The sequence below is a fragment of the Haliotis rufescens genome, unplaced genomic scaffold (genome assembly GCF_023055435.1).
Source record: "Haliotis rufescens isolate VD_foot unplaced genomic scaffold, xgHalRufe1.0.p SCAF_6, whole genome shotgun sequence".
NCBI lineage: Eukaryota > Metazoa > Mollusca > Gastropoda > Lepetellida > Haliotidae > Haliotis > Haliotis rufescens.
Genome location: NW_025964334.1, coordinates 60,510,318 through 60,528,653, shown reverse-complemented (window position 1 = coordinate 60,528,653; position 18,336 = coordinate 60,510,318). Strand labels below are relative to the sequence as shown.

Sequence of the window (18,336 nt, the reverse complement as noted above, 5' to 3'; positions counted from 1 at the left end):
GGGTGGTCAGGCTCGCTGACTTGGTTGATGCATGTCATCGGTCCCAATTGCGTGGTTCGATGCTCATGATATTAATCACTGGATTGTCTGGTCCCGACTGGATTATTTATAGAGCTGGACTATTGCTGAGTGCGGCGTTAAACAATAAACCAACCAACTAACCAACCTGTCGCGGGTAGCCACACCTGGCCTGCACACACCTGCAGAGCGAGGTAATCCACATGGAGGTATTAACTCAATACTTGTCCAGGATTACATGCCTGGCTATACACCTCAATTCGCCTCACACTTCAATAATAGCACAAAGTCCATACACAATAGAAGAATCAAGAGGACACGTGAGGGGCCATCAGTAACTGGGTCAATGCGAGACGGTCGTGACAGCGCGTGACTGGGTGTGAGGGTCACGTGGTCTGTGCTGTCTTCCGTTGCAGAAAACTATGGAAGTTAGGCAGATTTATACTTGATAAGTGCACGTGCTAGAGATCTGTTGACAACCAATAAACGTCACTAGTGATTGTAAATCAACAATTCAGGACATGGGTCGATGTCTTACTTCGCAGCCAGTGGTACTTCAGCTATATTCCCCACAGTGCTTGTGGGCCTTGAGCCAACTAGTGGCCGATAGCCTGAACATCTGTGCTCGCCATGGCTATTGACTGTAGGAGAGACAACTCGGTATGTTGATGTTTAAGCGGCGATCTTTCTCCAACTTACTCAACACGCACGCACGATTACGTACCACACACACACACGCACACACACACACATACATACATACATACACAAACACTCGTTTACGTACCACAGAAACGCGCGCACACGCACGCACGTACACACGCGCATGTGTTTGAAGCATGTAAACGTGAAACACACACACACTATAATATATATATGGTCCGAAATAAACTCTATATAAAAAATTGTCAATTGCTGGACTATTGGCTTACAAACATAAATTATAGTTCCTTGAATGACTCCAAGTTCATATTCATAAAGTGTACATTCACTGTTTGTCATGGGAGGCGGAACTGAAGATACACCACTCACACCCGGCACACTGCTGACGTCATGTGATCCTGCACTCTGTGACCTACCACGAAATAGAATGACACATATTTACCAACTGAACTTGGTTATGTAACTCTAAGAATATGATCGCAAATAGGTTTCAAAACATTGAATCATATTTCTGAAATATTCTTTGATATAAAGTGACGGGCAAAAGAAAGTATACCCCTATGTTTGATGGATAAAAAGGATAAAAAAAATGGTGATGTATGTTTGTTTGTTGTTTAACGCCGCACCCAGCAATATTCCAGCAATATGACGGCGGTCTGTAAATAATCGAGTCTGGACCAGACAATCTAGTGATTGATATCATGGCATCGACCCACACAATTGGGAAACGATGACATGCATCAACCAAGTCAGCGAGCCTGCCCACCCGACCACGTTAGTCGCCTCTTACGACAAGCGTAGTCACCTTTTACGGCAAGCATGGGTTGCTGATTCTACCCCGGATCTTCACGGGTCGAAATGCTGATGTATTTGATGTGGGTATCATATATGTGTTTTGGACTTGAAGTTTGCAGTGTTTCGGCGACTGTTTTCATCCTAGTAACGTTCTGAAAACGTTTGTAATTTTTTGGTCAAATTTAATTTTCAAGAGTATACTTCCTTTTCCCCGGTAGTATTTTAGCATGCAGCTGGTAGTTTTGATATTTTAAGTGCACCCACTCAAATACCCACCCACCCGCACTACGCTACCTTTAAAATAAAGACTGTATCCGCACTCGCGCCCCTCTCGCCAGTTCACGAATGAGGGATATTACATATACTAACAGACGAGGTCGACACCGCTCCCTGTGCGTTTGAGGGGTGGTGGGGTAGCCTTGAGGTTAAAGCACTCGCTCGTCACGCCGAAGACCCGGCTTCAAGCCGGGCTGGGAAGGCTAGCTCGGGTCTGGTCGGTACTGAGTAGGACCCGGGTGCCCACAGGACTACCCGGATCCGAGGTAAGTCACGTGATATATTGTTTATGAGAAGAAAAATCACTACTATAAGTCCATTGTTACCTAATCGCTAATTCCTTCTGACTATTATGTTTTGAGCTTCAGCCAACTTCAGTGTATGCATGACCAGATCGATTTATAGGTGTATGTAAATACGTTTTGCTAAGGGTGCAGTAAAACAATTCCCATTCGGACATTTTGTACCAAACTCTCGAGACCTACAGCATGTACCCGGGTAGGGTCGGGTGATATGGGGCCAGGTACCCGGGTAGTAAATTTGGACTGTCCCAGCCCTAGCTTCAAGTCCCCACGTGGGTACAAGGCGTGGAGCCCATTTCTGGTGTTCCATGCCGTGATATTACTGGAATATCTCTTGAGGCGGCGTAAAACCATATATTACTCACTCACTCTCAGTGTGTAGAATGTTTTGGTTTACTACAACAGATTACTCGTAATATCCGACTTCGTCGTATCGAGACAGTTTGTACATTCGGAGACTTGAGAAGCCGACCACTGAGTCCAGCATCCAGTGTGGCTTGCTACGTGATAACAGAGTTCCATTGCACAGGGTATATGGACGACACTTGTTGGTCTGAACACTGAACACACCCGTTGTCGTTATTCAAGCGTTTTATGACACCTTTATCTGTGTAAAAATAGACTATGATCTTATTCAACAGGTATGTGTAGGAGTGAGTATATCACAGTGATCAAACCGCGGACTGTCGGGAGATATATAAGGGAGACAACTCTTACCGACTTGATATGTGTGTCGTCCACAGACAGATTGTTTCTTCGTATATGGCTCTATATTCTAGTTTATGTAAGGGCATATTCTTACAAAACTGTGTATACTATACTACCTGTCTTCACTACAACTGAGTCTTTTCAACCAATATTTGACAACACGTGTCAAGCAAATAGTACAGTGTACAATGTATCTAATGGAAGCATACCCAGTCTAATTAAAGCATACCCAGTCCACCAAACACAAAAGTTGACCGTGTTGAACTTCTAAATTCTTAGTTAATAAACTTCATATGTACTGTTTCAACACCTGGTGCTTCCATAAGCCCCCCTACCTCACATCCATAACTTTAGAAGTGGTAATACATGTTTGTTTGTTTGTTTGTTGTTTAACCCCGCCCTCAGCAGAATCCCAGCTATTTGACGGCAGTCTGTAAATAATCGAGTCAGGTCCAGACAATCGAAAGATTGATATCATGATCATCGATCCACGAAATTGGAATCACTTTGATATGTCTCAACCAAGTCAGCGAGCCTGATCATCGATCCCATCAGTCGCCTCTTACGACAAGCATGAGTTGCCGAAGACCTATTCTAACCCGGATCTTTACGGGTCGGTAACATATGTACTAATGACTTGAAAAGTTTATATAGTATGTCCACAAAAGTAGTGCGACAACCCACCCACAGAGAGCGAGGGGCTTTAATCTTCACACAGGCATAACGTAGGAAACCTGTTTTATCATCTAATGGTAGGCTCCCCGGCAAGATAAAGGCAATGAATAAAACGCGTATCCTTTAGGCCAATGAACGGATACATATGCAAATATTACAGGTCAGGTAGGTACTACCTTCAGTGTCTACAAGCAAACATGACGTGGGATACGTGTTATCATTACCAAACCAATAGTCTAAGACAATGACGTGTCTAACAGGGACGTAGGTAAGGCATTTTACAAATTTTCTCAATTTTGGAAACAGGACTGGCTATACAGGATCCTAATACGGGATATTTACTTGTCCAAAAACACACTCACGTGATAACTCAAGTCTGTCACACAGACCTTGAAACAAATATATCCAATACAGCCCATGCAAGTCTTTAATGCAAGTCTAGATTACTGCTCTAAAAATGAAGAAAGTCTCTGGGCTCCTTATTTTATTTTATGACTGTAATTTAACAACTGTTTTTTCTGTAAAATATATTCATTTCATAGACTAGAATGCTTATGTTAGTCTAGTGATCACCCCTATGTATCTGTCTATTGTGTGAGATAATTGTCTTTATTTAAGTAACATTCTCAGACAAAGATCAGTTTCCCCAAATGTCCACAATATTTCAAATTTCAGGAACCCCAACGATTTCATTTTCCTATACGAACACAATTTCATCCAGGTTGTTCAAATATAAGAACGTGTTGCAGAACTTGGAATTGGCCGCTCATGATGTAAATTCCACAACTTGTGGCTGCCAAGACTCCTCACACTGCTATCAACCTGCGGGTCATATAATCACAGGTGACTTCTCTATTGTGGACAACAACAACCTTTGTCAGTTATTCAAATATGGACCAATGTGCCGTGAGCAACCTCCTACCAACTGAGATAACAAAATCATCGTGGATGTTGTCGAAGAATATGCTAAAATATGGGCCAAAAGGGAAGAGGAACCTGTTGAATGTCTTTCAGAGTGGTTACGTCAGTGCGCGATGTAGTCATAGGTAGAATGCACAAACTTAAAGAGAGGACACGAAATTGGAATAACCTATTCTGTCCCAACCAGCTGTCTGGCAGCCCGACATGAAAAGTTTGTAGTTGTTCCAACTGACAAGGCCTCAAATAACACAACTCAAATATGTAAGCATCACTACATTAATTGTTTGATCAAAGAACTTGGTATTAATGATATGTCAAATAATGCCACATATAAGGCTAGTATGTTAACTGAGGAAGAAATCTGCCCAAACCATAAATCAGTTCTGTCAACTTTTGACATGATTCTAAAACCTGAAGACATGGCCATGCCTCTTGTGTACTGGAGTCCAGAGCTCCATAAAAACTCAATACGGAGATTGAGGGAGTGAGTGAGTATGGTTTTACGCCGCTTTTAGCAATATTCCAGCAATATCACGGCGGGGGACACCAGAAATGGGCTTCACACATTGTACCCATGTCGGGAATCTAACCCGGGTCTTCGGCGTGACGAGCGAACGCTTTAACCACTAGGCTACCCGACCGCCCCCCATACAAATGTACCACCACATCCCTGTCTCAAAGACTGACCATAATCCTTCATTAAATCAAGGAAGGAATTTCTTTATATTCACAGAAAGTATTTGAGGCAAGTGGAATTAATACCATGTGGATTCTCAAAAACTCAAAGAAGTTGCTCTACTTTTTGCAATCCAGAACCAAGTTCCATTCTGTCAAAACATTTGATTTTTCAACTTTGTACACCTCTGTCGCACATGACAAACCTAAGGAAAAACTTCATCCCTTGATCCATGGGGCTTTTGTTACAACACGCGGTCAACACACATACAGTTACGTATCTATATTCTGAGGTTCAGGACAAGTTGTGAAAAATGAAAGCAAATGCCATCTGAAGTTTACCGAGAAAACAATATGTGAAATGCTGGACTTCCTCATTGATTACATCTACGTAAAATTTTGGGGTAAAATATAAGCAAAAGGTAGGCATCCCCATGGGCACCAATTGTGTTCCCCTTCTTGCGGATCTGTTTCTTTATACGTATGAATCGGAATTTCTGTTCAGATTGGCAAGGTCAAAACAAGGTGATTTGGCCAAGAAGTTTAACTTAAGCTTCAGGTACATCGATGATCTGATATCGTTCAATAACAGCCACGTAGCCAATTCCCTTCCACTGATTTACCCACCTGAACTTGAAATAAAGGAGACCAGTGAGACCGCCTTATCTGTTTCATATTTAGATCTATGCATAAAGACCCAGAGAGACAAAGTACTCTCCACAAGACTGTATGACAAGAGGGATGACTTCAATTTTCCATCAGTCCACTTTCCCTTCATGTCGAGCAATATTCCAGCAGATCCAGCCTTTGATGTCGACATGTCACAACTTTCAGATACAATCGAGCATCTCTTTCTTCCAAGATTTCAAAGAGCGTGGTACGACTCTTGCTCAGAAGTTGTTTGATCAAGGTTACAACATCGAAGGCCTCAGTAAGCTTTCAAAGGGTTTTGTGGTAGACATGTGGAGGACAGTTCCATATTTGACGCATCAGTGACTAAAATGATGTGCGATGCAATTCCCTATTTTGACTTGTACCATACGTTCCAATGTTGTTTTTTAGGTGAACAATTGACTTGCCTGTGCATGTGTTTGTGACGGGTGTCCCTGGTGTGGCAGGATACGCTCACCTTTTCGCAAACACCTGGTATCATTACTATTTGGTAGTGATTCATAAACACATGCTCATGATATAGTCAGTATTGCACAGTCTGTTGTATATTCTATTGAACATGGAAAGGGTTTTGTCGCTTTATTTTCTAGACAGACGGGCGGTCGGGTAGCCTCGTGGTTAAAGCGTTCGCTGGATTCCCGACATGAATACAATGTGTGAAGCCCATATCTGGTGTCCCCCGTTGTGATTTTTCTGGAATGTTGCTACAAGCGGCGTAAAAACTCACTCCTAAACAGACGTGTTCCACTTCTCTCCAAAATGTTTTTGCATCCACACTTCACCAATACGTGTATGACCGTGTGACAATCCCGGATGGGACTCAACCCCCAAAGTACAAGAATTTGTAAAGATACTGTAATCCAAGTATAACGTATGTTACATTTGACAACTGCTAAATGACATTGTATATTCACGGTATATATATATCTTCATTAACCGAATAAATATTTGCAAAATCTCGAATTCCAGTTCATTTCATATTTACAGTTTTATTACGACTAAAGAAAGTTAACAGCGTCTTCACTCGTGTGTTACTGCCTGTCCTTGTTAATTATACAGATTGCACTTGGCCTTATCGGCTGAACAGGTGTCCGAGCCGACATTCTGATACAACCGAGAGGCTCCTAAAGCAGATGTGAAGATTTTATTTGCAGCAAATACCTCTTTTCTCGTTTTCCTTTTAACATAATCTGATAGCAAGGCCCTTTACACTCAGGTGACTCTGTTTTCCATTCCTATCATCGATAACACGGACGTCCCTCTGTAAACCACAGCCAGAATGCTGTCTGTGAACTCCACGACACGCCAGTTACGCCAATTTGGTCTCAATTAGATGAAATACTGACATGGTCAGGTGTCGCTTTGAAACTCCTTACAGAGATAAGTGATCCCAAAGCCGAAGCCAGGCCCATGTTTGTGCGTGTTCAGTGTGGGTGAGACGGGAGGTTGCACGACGCTCTTGGAGACTTGATGTCCATTTCTTGAGGTGATATGAGGTTTAACGTCGCGTTCAAGATTAATGTGTCTTCGTGTGTGTGTGTGTGTAGGGGGGGGGGGGGGGGGGGGGCGTGTGTGCTTGTACGTGTCCGGATTAAAGCTAAATTTATTGCGCTAGCCCATTGAGATGCCATACTGCAGTTTAACATGAATACCCCACTCAGACACAGTATACTGACTCCAAGCCGACCAGTCCTTGTCATAGCCCCTTAATACCGAGCGCCAGACAGGGTGACAACAAGTAACATCTTTCAGCGTCTTTTGGAATGACGCGGCCGGGAATCGAACCCGTGAGCTTCCGCTCTATCACTTGACCACGGAGGCGGGTGAGTGAGTGAGTGAGCTGCCATAGAACTACAGCATAATCATGTTACACCTTTGAAGATCCGGGTAGAATAGGTCTTCAGCAACCCATGCTTGCCGTAAGAGGCGACTAACGAGATCGGGTGGTCAGGCTCGTTGACACATGACAACGTTTCCCAACTGCGTAGGTCGATGCTCATGATGTAAATCACTGGATTGTCTGGTCCAGACTCGATTATTTACAGACCGCCGTCAAATAGCTTGAATACTGCTGAGTGCAGCGTTAAAGAACAAACCAAAAAACACACAAGATAAAACGCACCGGTTCCTTCCCCCTATTCGAGTATAATACGCATTCGTGTGTTATAGGCACCCTTTATTATTGGCAATTAAATTCTGAAAAAAATATATCTGTCATACATAAACATTTCAGGCTGTCAGCATCAACCACGAAATTTATCTTTCAACTCTGTTTTTTCCCACCAAAAAATATTCTAATAAGCGCCCCCTATTATTAATTTTGAGAGCGCCCTGGGCGCTTATTACGTCGAATACGGTAATATAATGCATGAATCTGGAGCCCTCTCTACTCTTGCACTTTTCAAATCTATTGCATTTGACTGAGTGATGCTGAATGTTTTCGAGCCTTCGTAATAATGCCGCTGTTTGGAAAAGACAACATGGGTTATCTCCCTTGCGTTATGATTACAATGTGAACGTCGACTGAAGCGTGATCGTGACATTCATGTACCTTGCAATCTCAAGGGAACATTGCCGATAAGAATTACCTCCCTTATTGAAGAGTTTCTGCAGATAATCGAGACTGATTATTCTCTGGCGTTAACGTGTTATATATACCGGGTAGCCCAGTCGTTCAAAGCACAGAGTTGCGTCCCTTAGGCACGCCAGGAATCCGTTTGTGATTTTATGAGTTTATGATGTCTGGATATGTGTTATGAGTTTATGACGTCTGGATATGTGTTATGAGTTTATGACGTCTGGATATGTGTTATGAGTTTATGACGTCTGGATATGCGTTATGAGTTCATGGCATCTGGATATGTGTTATGAGTTCATGGCATCTGGATATGTGTAATGAGTTCATGGCATCTGGATATGTGTTATGAGTTCATGGCATCTGGATATGTGTTATGAGGTCATGGCATCTGGATATGTGTTATGAGTTCATGGCATCTGGATATGTGTAATGAGTTCATGGCATCTGGATATGTGTTATGAGTTCATGGCATCTGGATATGTGTAATGAGTTCATGGCATCTGGATATGTGTTATGAGTTCATGGCATCTGGATATGTGTTATGAGTTTATGACGTCTGGATATGTGTTATGAGTTCATGGCATCTGGATATGTGTTATGAGTTCATGGCATCTGGATATGTGTTATGAGTTCATGGCATCTGGATATGTGTCTTGTGTTTATGACGTCTGGATATGTGTTATGAGTTCATGGCATCTGGATATGTGTTATGAGTTCATGGCATCTGGATATGTGTTATGAGTTCATGGCATCTGGATATGTGTTATGAGTTCATGGCATCTGGATATGTGTTATGAGTTTATGACGTCTGGATATGTGTTATGAGTTTATGACGTCTGGATATGTGTAATGAGTTCATGGCATCTGGATATGTGTAATGAGTTCATGGCATCTGGATATGTGTTATGAGTTCATGGCATCTGGATATGTGTTATGAGTTCATGGCATCTGGATATGTGTCTTGTGTTTATGACGTCTGGATATGTGTTATGAGTTCATGGAATCTGGATATGTGTTATGAGGTTATGACGTCTGGATATGCGGCATCAGTTCATGGTGTTGAGACAATACAGTTTTTACAACTTGAATAAGTTCTTCGCGAGGTTACTCGACCTTTTCTGCCCGACAACAGAAGATTGTGCAATTACAAGCAGGATCAACTGCGCCGACCTTCAATAAATGATGGAACGTTTTCTCCCACACGACCTTGAGTGCAACGCTGTAGACGATTGATCGAGCATGTGGAATTCCGAAAAGCACTTACATTAATGTATTGACTGTATAATGCATTATTGATATGACCCAACTGTGTTTGCCATGACCGTAGCTGACCCGAGTAGATAAGAACTTCCGCAGCTTGTGTGAGGCAAAGCTGCACGTTGGGTGCAGGGATTATCTGAATGAATGTTGGACCAGTCTGAACCCAGTCGCGCCTCGCTCACCAGTAGTCCAGCCAGTATAAGCAGAACTGCCCCACAGACACTCACTTACACTGCTGCACTTCCCAAGGTGTTGATATGGTTCTATGTTTGCGTTGCGCTCCCCTGACGATCCGACGAGCTGGTTGATAGTGTTGACGATTCGTAATCGCCGCATGTCTGCCACCCGAAAACTCGGTGGTGTTACATCCTGCCAGATATCAATACATTCATCATTTAGATGTTTTCAACACAGCAGCGCACAACACAGCACAGCAGGCTACAACATAGAACTGCAGGACACAACACATAATAGCACAGAAGGACACAACACAGAATAACAGGACACAACACAGCAGGGCACAGCACAGCAGGACACAACACAGTATAGCAAAACACATCACTGTACAGGACACAGCACAGGACAACAGCGCACAACACAGTACAGCAGGGCACAACACAGTACAGCAGGACACAACACAGTACAGCAGGACACAACACAGTACAGCAGGGCACAACACAGCACAGCAGGTCACAACACAGTACAGCAGGACACAACACAGCAGGGCACAGCACAGCAGGACACAACACAGCAGGGCACAGGACAGCAGTACACAACACCACACAGCAGGACACAACACAGTACAGCAGGACGCAACACAGCAGGGCACAGGACAGCAGGACACGACACAGTACAGCAGGACACAGCGCATCACAGCAGGTCACAACACAGTACAGCAAGACACAACACAGTACAGCAGGACACAACACAGCACAGCAGGACACAACACAGTACAGCAGGACAAAGCACAGCAGGGCACAGCACAGCAGGACACAACACAGCAGGGCACAGGACAGCAGTACACAACACAGCAGGACACAACACAGCAGGGCACAGCACAGCAGGACACAAACAGTACAGCAGGACACAACATAGTACAGCAGGACGCAAAACAGCAGGGCACAGGACAGCAGGACACGACACAGTACAGCAGGACACAACACAGTACAGCAGGACACAACACAACAGAACAGGACACGACACAGTACAGCAGGACACAACACAACAGAACAGGACACAACACAACATAGCAGGACACAACACAACACAGCAGGACACAACACAACAAAGCAGGACACAACATAGTACAGCAGGACACGACACAGCACAGCAGGACAAGGACACAACACAGCTCAGCAGGACACAACACAGCACAGCAGGACACAACATAGTACAGCAGGACACAACACAGTACAGCAGGACACAACACAGCACATCAGGACACAACACAGCACAGCAGGACACAACACAGTACAGCAGGACACAACACAGTACAGCAGGACATAACAGCACAGCAGGACACAAAACAGGACACAACACAGCACAGCAGGACACAACACAGCACAGCAGGACACAACAGAGCAGGACACAACACAGCACCGCAGGACACAACACAACACAGCAGGACACAACACAGCACAGCAGGACACAACACAGTTCAGCAGGACATAACACAACATAGCATGGCACAGCACAGCAGGGCACAGCAGAGTATAGCAGGACACAACACAGTACAGCAGGACACAAAACAGCACAGCAGGGTACAACACAGCACAGCAGGATACAATACAACAGGGCACAGCACAGCAGGGTACAACACAGCACAGCAGGACACAACACAGCACAGCAGGACACAACACAACAGGGCACAGCACAGCAGGGTACAACACAGCACAGCAGGACACAACACAGCACAGCAGGACACAACACAACAGACAGCCTCTGACTGTAACGTGGGCCCTGCATATATTAACGTAGGTACAACTATAACTACCGAGCTTGGGTAACCAGGAACAATTACGGAATCACGTCTTCCCGGGGCAAGAGAGTTGACTGATTACAAATATCCAGTTTCCACCCTTGCCGAACTATCCTGCAATATATAGAGTTACATTTTGGCTGGACTATGAAGTCTGTGGATAGTACAGTCAAAATCGCGTAACGAGCAAGACATCCGGTTCGTAAACAACATGGATTTCAACATGCTGATTTCGTTGACTGCAGGATTTGCAAAGCATATGTACCGCCAAATGGGCAAATTCTGTAATGTACTTAATCAAGGCGCTCACCGTATAAGACCCGTTTTATTAGATCTCGATTATCCAGCAGATCTTCTTCGACAGGGCGCCGCCATTTTGTTTGAAGCAAATGAATGTGATATGAGAGAGGGAATCTGATTTGTCAATAGAAGGTGTGAGTGAGTTGGGTTTAACGCCGCTTGAAACAGTATTACAGTTATATCACGACGTGTCAGCGGAACATAACTCGTTATAGCCACTAGTAGCTCTACGGTCCAGCCAAAGATTAATCTATAATTCCAGCCCAGTTCGGCAAGGATGGAAACTGGACTTTTATAGTCAGTTAACGCTCTTGTCTCGGAAAGATGACGGGACCACGGTTGAATTTACAATTTTAATTAAAAAACCCACTTCGACCCATAATTTAAAATCAATTCAAACCATGCAACACATGTTGTATATGGGATTACACTTTCTTGGTGAAATACAAATTCTAGTTCTTCAGGGGTTGAATCCCATCCGGCATTTGAAGCCATATTCTCAGAGTGAGGCACCTAATCGCCACCACACAGAGTCAGCGATCTAACCCTCTCAGCCACCGAGGCTCCAAGAGAGGCAATTGTTACATTTGACACTTTCTAAAAGGCTTTGTGTATTCACATTTCAAACCAATCATCAAATCATTCATCCATCAACCCTGTCCGTGATCTCCCGAATATCAACTAGACAAGTAGGTGCAATCTCATTCCGCTCAAAATCAATACATTTTCATTCATCAACCAGGTCATCCATGATTTGTTTGTTTGTTTGTTGTTTAACGCCGCACTCACCCATATTCAAGCTATATGACGGCGGTCTCTAAATAATCGAATCTGTCCCGACAATCCTGTGATTGATATCATGAGAATCGATCCACGTAATTGGGATACGATGACATACATCAACCAAGTCAGCGAGCCTGACCACTCGATCCCGTTAGTCGCCTCTTACGACAAGCATAGTTGGTTTTTACGGCAAGCATCGGTTGCTGAAGCGCAATCCTACCCCGGATCTACCACGAATAGTCCTCCGCCGTTATATTCCTGAATATACTGTTAAGAGTGGAGCAAAACCATACTCACTCTCTCACTCACTCACTCATCCAAGAGTGATGTTAACCTCAAAAGTGTCGTTATCACCCGCAGAGAAGGGGTGGGGTATGTCGGGGTGGGGCTTTGGGTGTGTGTATAATTGTTCATATTCCCGTAGGGAACGACGTCCGAACCATTAAAACAAAATCTTTCTTGAAGGCCGCTTGCATCACACAAAATATTTTATTCTGAGGTGAGGGTTGGTTACAGCATGTTTCCACTGTAACCTTGATTTTTTACGGCAGTGACCTACTGTACTTATCTACCTGCGATCTGTACCAGGCTGTTTGCGAAAGCGCAACTAGTGATGACAGCTCTACTTATATTGCTACGGATACGATAACACGGCTAAATAATTATCTTTCTGCTCCGGGTTCTACGTCATCACTCCCACGTGCTTCCAAATACATTGGCAGATAACAGATACGGGAGGTACATATTAAGTCAGACTTACACTACAAAAACTCACATATAGTTTTTAGAGTCACTATAAATAACCACTTGAAACGTGTATTTTTTTCAATCATCACATCGATATGGAGATAAACAGAACGAATTCAAAACCACGTTTTTTCCACTTTAAGATTATCGGTAGATAAATAGACCCAGGGTTGCTCATGCGGCGGGAAACAATATTCACCGGATCACAAATTTGTTTAGAAATTAGGGTTCATATTTTAATCTTGACCTTTGTAGAACATATTGGGATAATTTGGCGGATATGAGATCTGTTATCTATGGTCAGCCGGGATAAAACATCTTTTTCAAATCTCCTGATTCTGAATATGTTTCCGGTCTTCTATTTACTTCAAGCTGGAGTCAATTGTAAGATCAGACAAGGCGTTGAGCGCTGTTTACATCCCGTCTGCATGTAATGCTCAGATCTGTGGGGATATCAGATGCCAGTCTCGGGTTCGAGGCTAATGAGTGGTTGTAGGGCGTAGTCCCGAAGACTGGGCATCCGTCTACTGATGTCTCTGTGCATGCGGGTTAATTAGGCGTGGTGGGTTCTCGACTATTGAGAAGATCTATAGGCGTGGTCGTCAGGTATCCCTGTTACAAATGCGATCACCTATGAAGATTTACACAGTGCCAGTAGACAGAACACAGTTTACATATGTGGTGGGTTTGAGAGTAACAGAGCGATAAGCTCGAGGCTAAAGCAATGTAATCCAGGCTCTACCGACCAGTTGATGGTAAACACAGCCCCTCCACGCTTTGATCGTTGTTGCAGAGGCAGAAGTAGCATTAAGGTGTCCTCCTCAACACTGTATCTACCACACGCCAGGATCCCAGCGCTACACGAGAGGGGCGGTGGTAATAAGGAATATCCAAATAACAGAACGAAAACACCAATGGAACTTCAGCCCATTTTAGTGCCCACAACCACGTATACTATTTACATACCGTTGTTCCATCACACATTTGACATTTGCAGCTTGCATAATGAAATGCAAACAATGCTTAGACACATTAAGGTATTGCACACAATTACACAGTAAACTACGTTTATAACGAACACGATTGTAACGTATTGACGGATAGAACGAACTGTTTTGGGGCCCCGTCCACTTGCTGTTATTATGCGGTATATATATGCATATAACGGACTACGGTTATAACGTACTAGCATTAGTGGTTCATTTGAGTTCGTTATAACCGTAGTTAACTGCATCACTCTAGTATGGCTACATTACAAACAGAGAGACAGGCAGACAGTTAGGTTGTTTGATGTTTAAGGGCGCACTCAGCAATATTCCAGCTATATGACGGCGGCCAATTGTTTCATTTCACCACTTTCTAAAAGGCTTTGTGTATTCACATTTCAAACCAATCATCAAATCATTCATCCATCAATCCTGTTCGTGATCTCCCGAATATCAACTATACAAGTAGGTGCAATCTCATTTCGCTCCAGATCAATACATTTTCATTCATCAGGCACGTCATCTATGATTTGTTTGTTTGTTTGTTGTTTAACGCCGCAGACAGCAGTATTCCAGCTATATGACGGCGGGCTGAAAATAATCGAGTCTGGACCAGACAATTCAGTGATTGATGTCATGAGCATCGATCCACGCAATTGGGTTCGATAACATGCTTCAACCAGGTCAGCGAGCCTGACCACCCGATCCCGTTAGTCGCCTTTTACGACAAGCATAGTCGCCTTTTACGACAAGCATAGTCACCTTTACGACAAGCATAGTCACCTTTACGACAAGCATAGTCTCCTTTACGACAAGCATAGTCTCCTTTTACGGCAAGCATGGGTTGAGGAAGACGTATAATGCCCCGGATGTTCACGGGTCCACTTTAGGTCCTCGGCCCATAATACAAACAAGACAGAATTTACATGCTGAATAAACGGCTGGAGGAAAGTGACCTTTATGTTACAGGGAAAGGTGATTTTCTTCTGATCTCAGGTACATTTGATAATAGGGATATTGTCGGTTGTCATAAGTCTAACGAAGGCTTCAGTTATTGGTGGATTTATGGAATTGCTGTCACATATCAACAATACATGTAAACCATCCTCAACGTGATCAGAGCCTCGATCTGGCATGGCAGAATAAACAGTGAAGTTTCGTATAAGGAGTCTTCGTATGGCTGCCGCATTCAACAGCAAGCCTGAGGTTATTCCCCCGAAACATGGTTAATATGGCGCCATCATCCGTCTCTAGTTCTAAAACACGCAAGCTTCTCCCGGACACTGCAACATGAGAAGCGGGAGGTAACAGAGAGAAGGCGGGAGATAACAGAGAGAAGGCGGGCAGTAACATAGAGAAGGTGGGAGGTAACAGAGAGAAGGTGGGAGGTAACAGAGAGAAGGCGGGAGGTAACAGAGAAAAGGCGGGAGGTAACACAGAGAAGGCGGGAGGTAACAGAGAGAAGGCGGGAGGTAACAGAGAGAAGGCGGGAGGTAACAGAGAAAAGGCGGGAGGTAACACAGAGAAGGCGGGAGGTAACACAGAGAAGGCGGGAGGTAACACAGAGAAGGCGGGAGGTAACAGAGAGAAGGTGGGAGGTTACAGAGAGAAGGCGGGAGGTAACAGAGAGAAGGCGGGAGGTAACAGAGAGAAGGCGGGAGGTAACAGAGAGAAGGCGGGAAATAACAGAGAGAAGGCGGGAGGTAACAGAGAGAAGGCGGGAGATAACACAGAGAAGGCGAGAGGTAACAGAGAGAAGGCGGGAGGTAACAGAGAGAAGGCGGGAGGTAACAGAGAGAAGGCGGGAGGTAACAGAGAAGGTGGGAGGTAACACAGAGAAGGCGGGAGATAACACAGAGAAGGCGGGAGGTAACACAGAGAAGGCGGGAGGTAACAGAGAGAAGGCGGGAGGTAACAGAGAGAAGGCGGGAGATAACACAGAGAAGGCGGGAGGTAACAGAGAGAAGGCGGGAGGTAACAGAGAGAAGGCGGGAGGTAACAGAGAGAAGGTGGGAGATAACAGAGAGAAGGCGGGAGGTAACAGAGAGAAGGCGGGAGGTAACACAGAGAAGGCGGGAGGTAACACAGAGAAGGTGGGAGGTAACACAGAGAAGGCGGGAGATAACACAGAGAAGGCGGGAGGTAACAGAGAGAAGGCGGGAGGTAACAGAGAGAAGGTGTGAGGTAACAGAGAGAAGGTGGGAGGTAACAGAGAGAAGGTGGGAGATAACACAGAGAAGGTGGAAGGTAACAGAGAGAAGGTGGGAGGTAACAGAGAGAAGGCGGGAGGTAACACAGAGAAGGCGGGAGATAACACAGAAAAGGCGGGAGGTAACAGAGAGAAGGCGGGAGGTAACACAGAGAAGGCGGGAGATAACACAGAGAAGGGGGGAGGTAACAGAGAGAAGGAAGATAACAGGTGACTGACACATGGCATCTACGAACATTGATCTCTGTACATGGAACACTGTCATAATAATCACAGAAGAACCAATTCCATTATATTTTTTTTATTTTTCAGACTGCAATGCGGTTTAGCGAGGGAAGTGAGTGCTTCTTGATCAAGTAGCCAGTACATTCTTGACACGTGTCCAAGGTACACAAATAGTGACCGGAATTCCTGCCGTATTCTGGTTTGTTGTCGTAACAACAACGTACCAGATGACGACAACCCTATGTACAGCTTGTAATGGATCTGTAACTGGTTTGAGCCGGTTTCCCTGTGTTGGCTGACCCGCGCGGTTACATATTGCGACATCCTCATATTGCAACATCGTCAGTACCAACGTGAAGTGTTTCACTCCGTCAGACTTAATTACAGCTGTAATTCAAAAGAATGGGAATTTATCGGAAAAAATAAATTGTCCCCGAAAATTCTTGACTGTTATATGGTACTGTGTTCTGTTGTTTGACAATGATTGAAACTTTACTGCATTGTTTCGGCTGAGATTCGGTAGAAGATCATTGCGTTGTATTTGGACAATGATAAGTTGTCAGCAATGTAGTACTGTTTAATGTAAGCAGTGGTGAGGAAACTCACTCCTTCTACATTACATGGCAAGTGTTATAGCTGACGTGCTTCTCTGGAGGACCTGATCTCACCACCGACCACTGACGTTCATAACCAACCATCCAAACTTCACCTGTATTCCGATCGGCGTCTTTGTTTTCAACAACACAAACGTGTCCAGATGTCTTTCCAACTCCAGCTTCCAACCAAGTCAAAACCTACATTCGTCTGTGAAAAAAACTGATACGAGAAGATCTCCGAGTCTAGTCTTCCGTCATGTTGTTGTAAGAGGACCATGCATCTGAGATGTCATACTAGACAAATAGACGCAATCGAACTGTCATTCTAGACAAATAGACGTTATACGACTGTCATACGAAACAAATATGCCCCATACAACTGTCATATTAGACAAGTAGACGTTATATGACTGTCATTCTAGGCAAATAGACGTTATACGACTGTCATACTAAACAAATATGCCCCATACAACTGTCACATTAGACAAGTAGACGTTATACGACTGTCATTCTAGGCAAATAGACGTTATACGACTGTCATACTAAACAAATATGCCCTGTACAACTGTCATATTAGACGAGTAGACGTTATACGACTGTCATTCTAGACAAATAGACTTTATACGACTGTCATACTAAACAAATATGCCATATACAACTGTCATATTAGACAAGTAGACGTTATACGACTGTCATTCTAGACAAATAGACGTTATACGACTGTCATACTAAACAAATATGCCCTATACAACTGTCATATTAGACAAGTAGACGTTATACGACTGTCATTCTAGACAAATAGACGTTATACGACTGTCATACTAAACAAATATGCCCTATACAACTGTCATATTAGACAAGTAGACGTTATACGACTGTCATTCTAGACAAATAGACGTTATACGACTGTCATACTAAACAAATATGCCCTGTACAACTGTCATATTAGACGAGTAGACGTTATACGAC

The 18,336-nt window shown here is 44.0% G+C and overlaps 2 protein-coding genes across 2 annotated transcripts; both read left to right on the top strand.

Annotated features, from left to right (window-relative positions):
* Positions 1-648: 648 nt before the first annotated feature.
* LOC124121703 (mucin-12-like) lies at positions 649-11,224 on the top strand. Its single transcript, XM_048386571.1, has 3 exons — positions 649-678; positions 10,113-10,747; positions 10,837-11,224. The coding sequence occupies exons 1-3, from the start codon at positions 649-651 to the stop codon at positions 11,222-11,224; spliced, it is 1,053 nt and encodes a 350-aa protein (XP_048242528.1).
* A 1-nt stretch (position 11,225) lies between these two features.
* LOC125374882 (circumsporozoite protein-like) lies at positions 11,226-17,022 on the top strand. Its single transcript, XM_048386570.1, has 2 exons — positions 11,226-11,520; positions 15,636-17,022. The coding sequence occupies exons 1-2, from the start codon at positions 11,226-11,228 to the stop codon at positions 16,166-16,168; spliced, it is 828 nt and encodes a 275-aa protein (XP_048242527.1). The 3' UTR covers positions 16,169-17,022.
* The last annotated feature ends 1,314 nt before the right edge of the window (positions 17,023-18,336 follow it).